At 44.6% G+C, this 13,694-nt stretch overlaps 1 protein-coding gene across 1 annotated transcript; it reads left to right on the top strand.

Moving 5' to 3' along the window:
• The first annotated feature begins 799 nt into the window (after window positions 1–799).
• Window positions 800–3,057, top strand: LOC104864805 (DDB1- and CUL4-associated factor 12-like protein 2). The gene is made up of 2 exons (XM_010628012.1): window positions 800–1,118; window positions 1,225–3,057. Exon 2 carries the CDS (start codon window positions 1,365–1,367, stop codon window positions 2,856–2,858), a length of 1,494 nt encoding a protein of 497 aa, XP_010626314.1. The 5' UTR covers window positions 800–1,118; window positions 1,225–1,364; the 3' UTR covers window positions 2,859–3,057.
• Window positions 3,058–13,694: the final 10,637 nt, after the last annotated feature.

Genomic DNA, 13,694 nt, shown 5'->3' with positions numbered 1-13,694 from the left:
GCCCTTTCCCTACCTCTCCCCTGACCTCTTGCCAATCACTGACTTCCGTCCTGCAGCCACCCAACTGAGCTTCTTGCCTTGGCATTGGACCCACCTACGCTCAGCAACAGCAAGCCAGGTCCTCACCCAGGCTTCTGACTTTCTGCCCTGCCCACGGCCTCCCTGCCAACCACCCGTGAGCCCCGCCCACTATCTGTCTGCGGTCCACCCTCCTGTCAGGGACTATTTTCTAGTCACCGACCTCCTTCCTGCCCCCGAATCAATGGCCTTTCTTTTCTTCCATGGACCCACCCACCCCTGCAGTAAGCCACACCCCTGCCACAGCCACATTCATTGACCTGTGCCTCAACTCACTACCTTCTCGCAGGCAACCCAACTGACTTTGGATGCCTCCTGCCTCACTCTCAACTAGACTCAGCCCCGCCCACGGGTCAGGAATGGTTGACTCTCCTCTGGGACTTCTGTCCAATCACTGACTTCCTGCCTGCTCCAGAACCAATGGAAAAGCCACACCCCTGCCACAGCCACATTCATTGACCTGTGCCTCAACTCACTACCTTCTCGCAGGCAACCCAACTGACTTTGGATGCCTCCTGCCTCACTCTCAACTAGACTCAGCCCCGCCCACGGGTCAGGAATGGTTGACTCTCCTCTGGGACTTCTGTCCAATCACTGACTTCCTGCCTGCTCCAGAACCAATGGAAGTTCTCTGTCTCTCTTTCCCTTCCCCACGTACAATAAACCACTTCCCCAATCCCACATTAACTTTCCCCTTCAGCCCAATGAAACTCACTTTCTTTGCCCCGCCAAAGCTGGTGCGCCATACCCTCAGCCACGCCCGCTGCCCTGTATGGTTACGCCCCCTCCCAATGGCTAATGTCTGTCCAATCACTGACTTCCTTACCCCCGCCCCCAACCAACTGACTTTCTCTGCCTCCAGCGGCTTCCAGAACCTTCGCTAGGTTCCTCCACGTCCAGTCCCGGCCCCTCCCCGTCCCAGCCCCTCTTGCTTCACTGATTCCTCAGCCACCCTGACAGACTTTGTTCCCTTCTGCCTGTTCTCCGGGGGGGCATCTTCCTTACTCCTTCACCGACCCCCTTCCCTCCACCAACGGAAGGTGAGCTTCCTGCCCTCTCCTGCCTCCCCAGCCCAGGCAGCACACTGTGCTCTCTCTGGCAGCGCCTTCCTCCCTGGACCTGCGGCCTTTGCTTCCTTTGCTGTAGAGGCAGTGAGGACTCAGCTTGCCGGCTTACAACCGTCTGCCCAGTCGCCTCCACCTTGAGACGCAGCTGTCCTGTCTGTGCTGAGGAAACGACACCACTGCCCCCGTGCCCACCATCTCTGCAGCCACCGCACTGTCACCATGTCCAACCCTCCTGCCCCCAGTGAGCAACCCAGCCACAGCAGCGGCGCTGGTGCCCCTAGCATGAGACGTGTCATGGTGCCACAGCAAGTGGGTCTCAGGATGGGCAGGGGGGCTCCTCCGGAATGGGCCCAGGCGGGCGGCAGGAGCAGGGCCACCAGAAGCCAGGACCAGACTGGCGCCTGTAGGTGGCCATCGCACAGGTTGCGACCCGAAGAGCAGATGGAGCCCGCTGGGAGTCGCTCGGTGGTGCACTATCTGCAGCGCCGCTCGGTGGGCGCACGGGGCCGCCCCAGTCTCCAGGCCTTCGGGGACCAGTTGCAGAGAAGTGCAGTAACGAGGCTGCCAGAGCTGCTGACCGAACGCCAGCTGGGCCTGGGCAGCTTGGACAAAGTGTTCGCATCACAGTGGCTGAATGACAGGCAGGTGGTGTGTGGCACCAAGTGCAACACGCTTTTCGTGCTGGACGTGCACACGGGCCACATCGCACCCATCTCCTTGATGCAGGACAGGAGGCCCAGATGGGCCTATGCACAGTCTGCTTCTGGCATCCGTGCCATCGAGCTGAATCTCTCCAAGACACTGCTGGCCACTGGAGGTGAAAACCCCAACAGCCTAGCGGTCTACCAGCTGCCCTCCCTAGACCCCATATGCCTGGGCGACCGCCATGGACACAACCACGCCATTACCGCCATCGCATGGATCAGTGACACTGTGGCTGTTAGTGGCTCCTGGGACGGGACCTTGGCTGTATGGAGAGTGGATCATGACATGTCCAGCGCCAGCTTTCCTAGGTACAATGAGCAGGGGCTTCCATTGTATGCCCACATGCGTCCCAGAGACAGACTGGTCATCCCTGGATCCAGTATCCACTATGGCATCACCAAAGTGCAAGCCCTGGCCTTCAGTGACAAGAGGCAGGAACTGGCAGCAGTGTCCCTGGATGGCTACTTCCACCTGTGGAGAGCCCATAACACTCTGTCTAGGCTGCACTCATTTAGCCTTCCCTTTGACCAACAAAATATGTGCCTGACGTACTGCGATGAGTTTTCCTTGTATGCAGTGGGCTCACAGTCTCATGTCTGTTTATTGGATCTGCGCCAAGGTCACCTGAATGCTGAGGTGAGACCCGTGTGTAACATAGAGGGTGGCATTGGTGTGCGCTCAATGACCTCGTACCAGCATACTATTACCATGGGCATGGGCCATGGCTGCCTGTTCTTCTTTGACATCCGTGCTCAGAAGTTCCAGGAGGAGAGGTCTGTCACCAGCCCGGACTCCTTTCCTGAGCCCTCAGGCAGGAAGCTCAGACTCACCTGTGGCAAAGGCTGGCTCAACCCTGATGATGCCTGGATGAACAACTTCCATGGCATTGAGGCGCTCCCATATGCGGTCTACACCCACTGCTACAACTGGCCTCAGATGAAGCTCTTCGTAGCTGGAGGACCTCTCGCTTCCGAGTTGCGTGGGCACTATGCAGGCATCTGGAGCTAAGGACCGCTGCCTCCTTCTCAAAGTACACACATTTGTTTTGTTTTTCACTTCTGTGTAACTTTCCTTCTTTAGGTGACGTTCGCAGTTTTCACTCTGTGTCTTTTGTCTTCCAGGTCGAACAGACTCAGGTTTACAAGTGTGCTTTTAAGAGGAGAGATTGAGATGCTTGCTCAATCAAAAGTTGAGTTTAAATATTTTATTTTTGTCCCTAACACAATCTTTATTGTATAAATAATTTAGGTATTTAAAAATTTTTTCATTTATTTTATTGGTACAAGTTAGGTATACAATACCTGTACATTCATCATTGGGAACTTGTACCTTTATATAATCTATCTTTGTTTGTGACTTTTCAACATTTCTCTGCCCTCTCTTCACCCCCTCCACCCTTCCCTATTTACAAAGACTTTGTTTTCATTTTTTCCTTTTCTCATAGTTTTTTCTTTTGCCGTCTTTCCTTTCCCCTACACCTCCTACTTTACCTACCCTTCCCACTTTCCCTACCACATATAGACCCTTTCTTTCCATTTCACATTATAAATTGTAAATTTTGATCCTTATTTACACTTTTAGTTTCTCACACCAGGGAATCTATTTGTTATTTACACATGTGTGTTCTATGTATTTAACTTAAGTGTATGGCCTCAATATACATGCATTTAGTTATAAATATCTCCAGTTTCTCTTTCTTTATGGCCGAGTAGTACTATATTTTATAAAAAGCCATGTCCTATTTTTTTAGTTTTATTTATTCATTAGTACATGTTTGCAGTGCATAATGTTTTCATTCCTCATGAGGAGCTGGTACAGGTAACTCACATAATTAGTTCTACAGATAGATTAGGTTCATCCTTAGTGACGTTCTGTCTTGATTGATTCACGTATTTTGTGTGAAGAGATTGTTATTGTCATATAATTATATTCATCTTTTTTCCTCCTGCAGTTAATGCAGTACATATCATTAAATAATAAAAACAATTAATTATTTTTTATTAATATGTTGTGGCAAAAGGCAGGAACTGGGACCAGTGTCCCTGGACGGCTACTTCCACCTGTGGAGAGCCGATAGCACCCTGTCCAGGCTGCACTGTTGTAGCCTGCCCTTTGACAATCAAAATATGTGCCTGACCTACTGCGATGTCTTTTCCTTGTATGCGGTGGGCTCACAGTCTCCTTTCTGTTTATTGGATATGTGCCATGGTCACCTAAATGCTGGGGTCCGACCTGTGTGTAACATAGATGGTGGCATTGGTGTGTACTCGATAAGCTCCTACTAGCATATTATTACCATGGGCATGGGCCACACTGCCTGTTCTTCTTTGACATCCGTGCTCAGAAGTTCTTGGTGGAGAGGTCTGTCACCAGCCCGGACTCCTTTCCTGAGCCCTCAGGTAGGAAGCTCAGACTCACCTGTGGCAAAGGCTGGCTCCACCCAGATGACCTCTGGATATATGATTTCTGTGGCATCGAAGAGATCCCTTATTCGGTCTACACGCACTGCTACAACTGGTCCAAGATGAAGCTCTTCGTAGGCGGAGGGCCTCTCAATTCCGAGCTGCGTGGGCTCTATGTGGGCATCTGGAGCTAAGGACCACTGCCTTCTTTTAGGTACACACATTTGTTTTTTCATTTCTGGGTAACTTTCCTTTTCTAGGTGGCGTTTGCAACTTTCATTTTATGTCTTTTATTTTCCAGGTGGAATGGACTCAGCTTTACCTGGGTGCTTCTGAGAGATGGACATATTTGGTCAATTGAAAATTGAATATCAATCTTTAATTCTCCTTCATAACACCATTGGTATCAATTTTCATAGAAGTATTTTAGGGTTTTTTTTTTTTGTTGCCGTTTTTGCTAGTGGCCCTCAAACTCAGGACCTTGTACTTGAAAGGCAGGAGTGGTGCCACTGCCCTAAATCCCTGGCCCAATTTAGGGTTCAAAAAATTTAATTTCCTATTTATTCATTCGTACGTGATTGTAGTACATAATGTTTTCTTTCCTCAGGAGGAGTTGGTATAGGCACCTCACGTAATTGTACAGGTAGTTCAGGTTCATCCTCACTGACGTTCTGTCTTGATTGATTCACAAATTCTGTCTAAAGAGATTCAGTCATTGTTATACAACTATACTCATTTCGTTTTCTTATTACTAAAATAAAATTGCTATTACTTATTTGTTCATTAATATTCTGTGACGTGCAATACATACTATTAGTTTTGTACATATTTTAACAGGGTTTTGACATTGGTTCTTAGCTATAGTTTTACAGAACATATCCAATTCACAATTAAATTCCAGTTCTTCATTACCTACTTTTAAAATATTTCATTTGCACATTGCAATCATAGTGTATATAGTTTGGATGTTCTCCACAGTAATATGTTTTCTTTGTAAGGTTTATTGTCTTGGAAAAAGAATCCTCACAGAATCATGTGTTTGTGTTGCACTGCATGCACAGGTGAACGTCTTTGAGAGCACAAGGGTTTTGCTAAGTTTAATATTCTCATTAATCTGAAAAATCAGTCTCTCTTGCAAACCGATTTCAGTTTTAAGAAATTCATCCTAGAGTAGATGAATGTGCATTTTTGTAATTTCTTGCCCTACGGTGAGCAAGAGCCTTGGATGTATGGGAGTGTCTGTGGTTTGAGGCGCTTGCACAGGACTCGGTGGGGTCATTCACAGCAGGGGTTTCAAGCGTGAAAGTATGGCACACGGGAGGATTACCCACTGATCATACAGAGAGACTGGCTGTTTTGCTGTTGCTGTTTTTAATGTCACAAGGCATATTTGAGCAGATAGAAATTTTCCAATTTTGATGATGAGTAGGTAAAGGAAGCAAAAGGGACCCATTTGGCCCATTCTGAAAAAGAACTGCCGAATATGGGCAGTTCACATTGAGAGCTGGTGAATTTGAAAGATTCTGTCCCCAAAGCAGAGTAAATATGCTCCTAGAAAGAACGACGTAACGCTCTGTGTAGTAATACGTAATTGTCAAGAGCACAGACAGTGTTTTGAAGAAGAGGAGCTGACGGTGGGAATACACGGGTGGGGTGGAAGACAAAGAGCTTTGAGGGTCCTGTAAATGCAAGCAGTGGGCTGCTCCTGCAGCACTTGTGAGAGAATTAGACGTGAGACGGGACGAGCCCGTGCGCAGAGCTGGCCGGGCCGAGCTGACCTTAGCCTGGCAATGTGTCGGCTGTGCTTTTCCTACCTGTTCTGGCGCCCCGCCACCTCGGTGTCCACGCTCTACCTGCCTTTCGGGAGCAAACCCGTGTCAGGCCCACGAGGAAAGAGCGCTGAGAACTGCGTGACAGGTGCTGTTCGGAGACGCTCGTGGGAGGTTTCTGCACGTGGTCGCACTGCAGTAGGAGTTCCTCGTGCGCATGTAGGCGTCTCCACCCCAGTGTCAGGTTCCTGAAAGCAGAGCACGGAACTGGAGCTCCATCTTCTCTCCTTCACCAGTGCCTGCCAAATGGAAGGCCATGACCTGGTCATGTTCGGAACGCAGGATGTTGGCGCTGGACACTTAAAGTTTAATGTCTTTCATAAGTAAATGTTTACTCTTCATCAATGGAGACGCCTGTTGTGTGTTTGTCCTTTTTCCAGAAAACTGTCCTGTGCTGGGGACATAGCTCAGTGGCATTGCACCTGTCTAGCAAGCGCGAGATCCCGAGTTTGATCCGCCGTACTCCAAAACAAAACAAAACAGAACAAAACAAAAGGAGAATTGTACCGATTCATTATGAGACCAGGCACAGTCCTTTGTGCAGTCATAAATTTACTCAGGCCTGTTAGCAAGGAAAAGTAGTCTTCAGGCTTACAAACCTTTACATTTGGAGATTTTTATAGAACATTTCTCCATCATTAGTCAGGAGCTCCTGGCTTTAGAGTATTTTACCCTAAAGTATATACTTGCTAAACTAATTCCTGAAGTGCTCACCCAGTGTGTTTGCTGTCTGTTCTCCTGGGTACCAGGCGAGTTGTAGGATATTTTTGTTTGAGGTTGTGTGGGACTTAGGGAAGACCTTTTCAGAGGAAATGACACTTTCCGTGCGGGATGGGGTTTTTAAGCCTATTTGCAAGGTACGCCAGTGGGGAAATTTCATCTCTGACTTGGTCCTGCCCAGCTTCCCTGACTCAGTCTAAGCTGCCTGGTGACGTAGGGCTGACTTTGGTGCAGTCATATAGCATTGTTCTTTCGGAACTAGCCTAACTCGGGGGTATTGATATTTCGAGGTGCCTGGGTATTTTGCAAGCCCCCAACTTACAAAAAAGTTCCATTGAAGGACAATCGTTTCTAAGTCAGATTTGTCTGTAAGCCACCAAAGGAAGTCTTCCATAGTACACCTTAAAGTTTGAACTCCAGTTCCTTAATCAGGGACATATTGTATTTTTCTGTTCGGGGGAGAACTGATGTTCTTCTTTCGGTGTCTGGCTTATTTCACTTAGCATAACTTCCACTGCAAATCCCGCTTAGTTAAATTAACAAGCTTCCTGGGCCCCAGATCTACTGCAGCTCAATAGCTGTGGCTGAGGCTTGGGAATCTCCCTTTCTCGGAGGAACCCCAAGTGATCCTTATGAGCAGCTGCTGCCTCCTTACTCTACTTGTCTTAAGCTGGCCTGCCCCTGGCTTAATGCTTCAACCCCCGGCAAGTTGTACTTGGCTCTTCTGCCTTGGCAACAGTGGTGCCCTCGGCTGCTGGGAGAGACGCTCGGGAGAATCCCAGAGCCTCACTGTGCTCAGGGGTGACCGTATCACTCCAGAGATCAACAGTAAGGAGAAGAGTCACGATGTGTTATCAGAAGTCCTTCATCCTAGCACTCTGGGGCTGAAAACCTCTGCAAGTTCCCTCTCATTTGTACCAGCTCTTCTGGTCAGGAAGCCCAGTGCCAGTGAAGCCCTCCTGTCCTATGTTCCAGGGCTGGATGTTTGCTGGAATCCCCACAGGATGCCCAGTCCCACCTGTTTCCTTCCTGCTTCCATCTGTGCCAGCAACAGCAGAACCAAGTGAGCAGGGCAGCAGCCACTAGGGGAGGGGACAGAGGGTGCAGAGACCTGCTGTTTTGCTGGGTGCATCTCCCTCTCCAGGCAGCCCTGGGAGGAGCCTCCTGCCCCTCCCATCCCCCCAGTGCTCTACCGCAGTTTCCAGGGCACTCTGGTTGCCTCCTGCACTGGCGTAGCCCTTCTAGAGTGGAATGCCATCCTCACCCAGCAGGAGCCCTCACTGTCCCCAGGTGCCTTGTCTTGCTTGTTCAAGCTGCTGCTCCCCTGCTGGGCCAGATTCCCAGAGCTCCTCCTTGCCTGTGGCCTGCTCCCGTGTCCCTGGGTGGGGGAGGTGGGGTGTCTCATTTTGCCTATGGTCGAAGGCCTACACCTAGGAGGTCCCGGCTACTCCCTGTACCTGAAAAGTAGAGCTACAGTATCTGGAGGAGCAGTTGGCCAACTTCCAGGAGAAGCCACTGTCCCTGGAGCAGGAGATTTGGGATTTGTCTCTTAAACTTTTGAAGACTGCTGGTTCAGGCTGTGTAGTTTAAAGGTAGGTTAGTGAGATTAAGTGTATGACACTGGGATTAAGGATACCCTAATGTGGCTGTAAGTGGCACTAATCACTAGGTTTAGACCCTGGATAAAATATCGACAGAGTAAAGGTTGGTGTTGATGCTGCTGGTGCTGCCGCTTCCTGCCTCACTGTCTTCTCCCTGCCATGCCATGAACTGCTTCTATCCTGTGATGCCTCTCTGCCATGACACCTGCTTTGGAGCAACCTGACTGTGCAATGAAACCTCTACAAGCTGTGACCTGAATACACCTTTCTTCCCATGCCTGTGGATATCTGTTATTTTGTCTCAGCAATGAAAATAATTAAGCAAGACACAGGTGATAGAGCCAAACCTCATATCAAGCTTGATTACCTCATACTGTTTTAGAGTCAGAGTTAGAATGAACTACAGAAAAATGTGTTTCAAACAATGGATCAGACAGTCTTCCTCTTTCTATCCAGTCTATTTCTCAGGTAAAATTGTATAACCTACGGGAAGCCAGTTAATCTCTGTAACTCAACATTTCAGAAAGGAAACTATACTAAAAATCATCTTGAAATTGTTTGCATACATGGTTATCTCATCTCATTGCAGATTCTGAAATTTATTTAGAAAGATCAAAATCAGGATAAACATACAGAAATGTAAAAGTGACATAGCAAAGAATTTTAAATCTCTTTCATTCAGTATGTATATTTGTAAGTGTTAGAACATTTAATAAGGCTCACATTTTAAAGGTCTCTTTATACTGAACTGTGGAAAATATGCTCAATTCCAAACTCATATTTTTCCACTGTGCTATTATTGAATTATTTAGTTATATATTGATATCATAAGCAACTCACAGGACCACTTCTTTTGACTTTGTACCGCACCGTATCATGTGTGAAAAAATAAATGCCTGATATTTTAAAATTAATTTTCTGAGTTTTAAATTAAAATCAAATTTCTTTGACTTTCTTTGCTTGATTCTTAGGAACATCTCACTTTTCATTATAAATGAGAAACATGGCATCGTTGTGTATTGGATTGAATCACATAGTTTTACTACACACATTTGTAGGTACATGCCTTTCATCTTCCAGTCTCATTATTGAATTATGAGGTACCCTAAGATATTGGGGAAATTAGCCTGGAATCCTCTACTGTCCTGGGGGACTACTAACCTGATGTCTGCTCATCAAATTCTGCTGACTGTATACATTTCTACTAACTTTCAGGAATTTTAGACCAGCAAAAAATATATACTTTCAAATAGCAGTTTAGCATCTTAGGGAAGAGCAATCATGTCCAGGTATGAAAAATACTGTGTTATCCCATTTTATTAGATCCTGTTTTAGAAATTTTTATTAGAAATAACCTAGAAAACTGGCATTCCCTTGAATTCAATTCTTTACTAATGCATGTTTATATTATGTGGAAAATAGTTGTTATTTTTTTCTATTTGGCTCAAATATAAGGCAATGAAAAATATTCCTGAATTCTTAGAAGAAAATTGGTATTAAAGTCACACTGGTATGGCCAATAAAATAGTATTGTTGGTACTACTTTATTGAGTTTTGTGATTTCTAGGAACAGGAAATCATTATGAGTCATACACCAACTCCAATCAGGTGATCAGTCTTTTCCTTGTGTAGTACTTGTAATTGCGTTGAGATAGAGGCAATCTTACATTAAGGAAGAATTTTTATGTCTTTTATGTTCAGTCTCATGTCATCTGGAAATAATGAAATTTGACTTCTTTCTTTCCTATTCATATTTCTTTCTTTCTATTGTTTGTTTGCTCTCATATTGAACAGGAGAGGTGATAGTGGAGACTCTTGTTCCAGGTTTTAGAGGGAAAATTTTCAGGTTTTTTGTATTTAGTATGATGTTGGAAGGTTTGTCATAAATGGCTTTCATCAGACTGACATAAGGGCCTTCTATACATATTTTCTTAAGGATTTTAGTATATGTGCTGATGAAATGAGCACATTCTTAAGGATTTTTATCACGGAGATATGTTGGATATTGTTATTTCTGCATCTATTGAGATGACCATGTGGTTTTGTCCTTGCTGCTCTTTATGTGATGTATTATGTTTACTGATTTGTGTTCTTTAAATCATCATTGCATCCCTGGGATGAAGCCTAATTGGTCATTATGTGTGATCTATTTGATGATTTGCTGCATTCTATTTGGAACGTGTTGCATTTTAATCTCTTTGTTATTTTTAAAAGTATTTCATCACTTGTTTTTTTTTTTTTTTTTTTTTTTTCCAGTTTAGGGAATTGACTTTGTGCAGGCATGGCGCCAAAGAGCTATATCCCTAGCCCAGTAGTTCTCTTTCTGGTTGGATTCTTGTTTGATATTTGAACCACGTTAATGCTACCTTCCAGGAATGAATTTGGGAAGACTGCTTCCCTTTGTATTTCATTAGAGTTTGAGGACTATTGGTGTTAGTTGTTTCCTTTTAGGGTTTGAAAAATTTAAGATTGGGGTTAGGACTAGGCATGGCTGGGCATCGCTGACAATCATGGGTAGAGCACCGAATGTTCCATATACCAAACTCCCATTGTATGTGAGAAACATGTGCGGATTGTTATTGTTACGAATATTATTAAAATTGTCTCTGTTGGGAAACTGTCTTTCTTTCAGTCACTTGGCACCTCCTGCATCTGGGAGCAGGAGCCCTGCTATCTGGCTATGATATTTTACTTTTATGATATTTTATTTATACTTTGAGTCCCCAGGTTGGAGTTGTCTAACTTTGTCTCTCCCACTGGGGAGTCTAGCTTAAGTGTGGGTTAATTTAACAATGTTCACTGTCTCTGAGTGTCTGTGTCTGAGGGTCCTCATTCAGCCTGACCCCTTGCCAAGATGGTGTGGGTGCTGGGTCTTGGGTGGACCGATCTCCTCCGCTCCTTGCACTCCAAATTCTGGATTTTAGTCCAGCTGGGTTGTACTGTTGTTAAAATAGTGTTTGGCATCCTTCTCTCTCATGGTATCTTGTCACCTGCCAGCTCAAGGGACAGGAGTGCTGGTTTGTGATCATCAAAATTTTCCCCATTACATTTTTAGCTCTTTTGAGTATTTGAGTTGGAGTTGGCTAACTTCTTTATGCCCAATGGCTTGATCCCTTTTAGTTTTCATAAAAATCTATTCACTTGAACATTAATTGTATCACTAATATGCAGGTATTATGGCTTATATCTAGATGTCCTCCGAAGCCTCATGTATTCATAGGTGGGGCGTTTGGGAGGATCACAAGTGTGTTACACTGGATCAGTCCACTAATTCCATTTAGTATAGTTCTGGGTGTGGCTGAATGGATTTACTGAATGGACAGAAGATCCATCCTGGGTGTGAGTGGCACCAACTGATAGGCTTGCAGCCTGACTGGAATAAAAGGGAAAGGAATGCTTGCTGCTTGCTGCTTCCTGCTTGCCTTGCTATAGACTGCCCTCTTTGCCGTGCTGCTTGCCATGCTGCCCTGCCTTGGAACCAGCTGACTACAGCCTGAAACCTCTACAAACTGTGAGCTAAAATAAACTTGTCCTCTATTAATTTCTGGGTGTCAGTATTTCATCCCAGTAATAAGAAAGTAACTAAGACAGCAAGTTACTTAAGGGCAAGTTTTTACTCATTTACTGTAATTTTGAGATTATAGGTTGCATATTAACTCTGACCATGTGCATACATTTTAAAGATAAAAGCTGTCAAACATTGATTCAAAATGTTGCTCAAAGAGCCTGATATCACACCTTTACCTTTGAGTTCACCTAGCTCATCTGCAGGTATTTAAAAGTCACGATCTCTTTGATAAAGTAGAACTTAAAATCAGTTCTCCTAGCTGAAAGCAGTCTAGCAGCTCCCCACTCAGGCTCTGCCCCACTTTCCCCCTTTCTGACTCCACCTGGTGCTGATAAGGTAGACAAGTGTCTTCCTGTAAATAAAGTTTTGTAGCCCCCGAGGAACTATATGCTCTGTAAACAACTATGTTCTATAATCAGTTTACGACACTCTGTTCCAATATGATTCATAAGACCCTGACTTCTCACAAGGTAAACTACTAAACTGTCCGCCCTTGTCCTGTTCTGATAAACTTTCTTACTGTGTCCCAGAAAGACCACCCCTCCCCTTCAACTAAATGTATAAAAACTGAAACTTTTCTTTGTTCAGTCGCTCGGCCTCATGACCCGAGTCCCTTGAGTCCACATTCACTTTAACAAACCCTCCTGATTCCCATTTGATCTCTCTTGTCTCCTGGAATTCTGCAGCATTGGGACAGCAGATGGCAGTATTGTCCCATGTTTGGCCCCACTAGCCCCTTCCCACAGTCTTGTCCCAGGGAATAAAACTGTTCCTCTGCATACAAAACTACAAACTTTGTTATTTTAAACTTGAAATCAACAGGCTAGTATTTTAATGAAATCTTCCATAGCCAAGGATAAGCAAAGCTTTAATTTCCTACAATTTCTTAAGGCCACACTTCTAAAAAGGTTCTGTGAAACTTTATGTTAATTGTATTTTCTCTGGCTGTACAAGTTTTAAGATATTTTTCACAAGTAAAGATACATGACAAATACAGAATATGTATCTCCAAACTCTGAACTGCAGTTGGTTCAAAGGCCTCCCAATAGATCCTTTTACTTTTGCATTCTTGCAATGAAATGAAAAGATTAACAAAACCAAAAAACAAAGTCATTTTCTAAATGATACCTTTCAGTTTAGTTTATTTTGAAGCACAAGTATATGTTTGTCACTTTGAATTTCTAAATTAATGAGAAAAAGGAAAATTTAAAACTTTATAATCCATTAATATTCCTAATTGAAATACATCAGAATATGTAACTCTTTTGAGTGTTGAAAGAAGAATAGATCTAGAACAACAAAACTTGCTTAGAAAGGGTTTTCTTTACACTTGGTACTTGTACAACACATGGTGGTTAATAGCATTACAATTTCTTGCTTTTCCCTTGAAATGGCTTTTTATGTTGATCAATAAAGTAAAGTCAGTTGCTAAGTGAGCCAATATTAAAAACATTGAAAGGCCTACTTTAGCAAGTGATTACATTAACAGTTTTTACACCTTTTTAGCAGGTCCAAAAAGTAATTTTTAATATTTAAATAATCTTTCCATCTGATATTATGGATGTAGAGTCCACCAGTACTCCATCCATTTCCGTGTGAATGAAATCAACTTGCAATGATTACTGGTGCCACTGACTTTCGTCACTGGCCAAAGTTCTACCGGCCAAAAAACTGAAAACCTTCATGTTAAAATCAGGAACAAGACAAGGATGCCCACTATCACC

Source organism: Fukomys damarensis, unplaced genomic scaffold, assembly GCF_012274545.1.
Source record: "Fukomys damarensis isolate Sample0158 unplaced genomic scaffold, DMR_v1.0_HiC HiC_scaffold_39, whole genome shotgun sequence".
Taxonomy (NCBI): Eukaryota; Metazoa; Chordata; class Mammalia; order Rodentia; family Bathyergidae; genus Fukomys; species Fukomys damarensis.
Note: the sequence above shows the minus strand (reverse complement) of the source record. Positions and strands in the feature narration are given on the sequence as shown.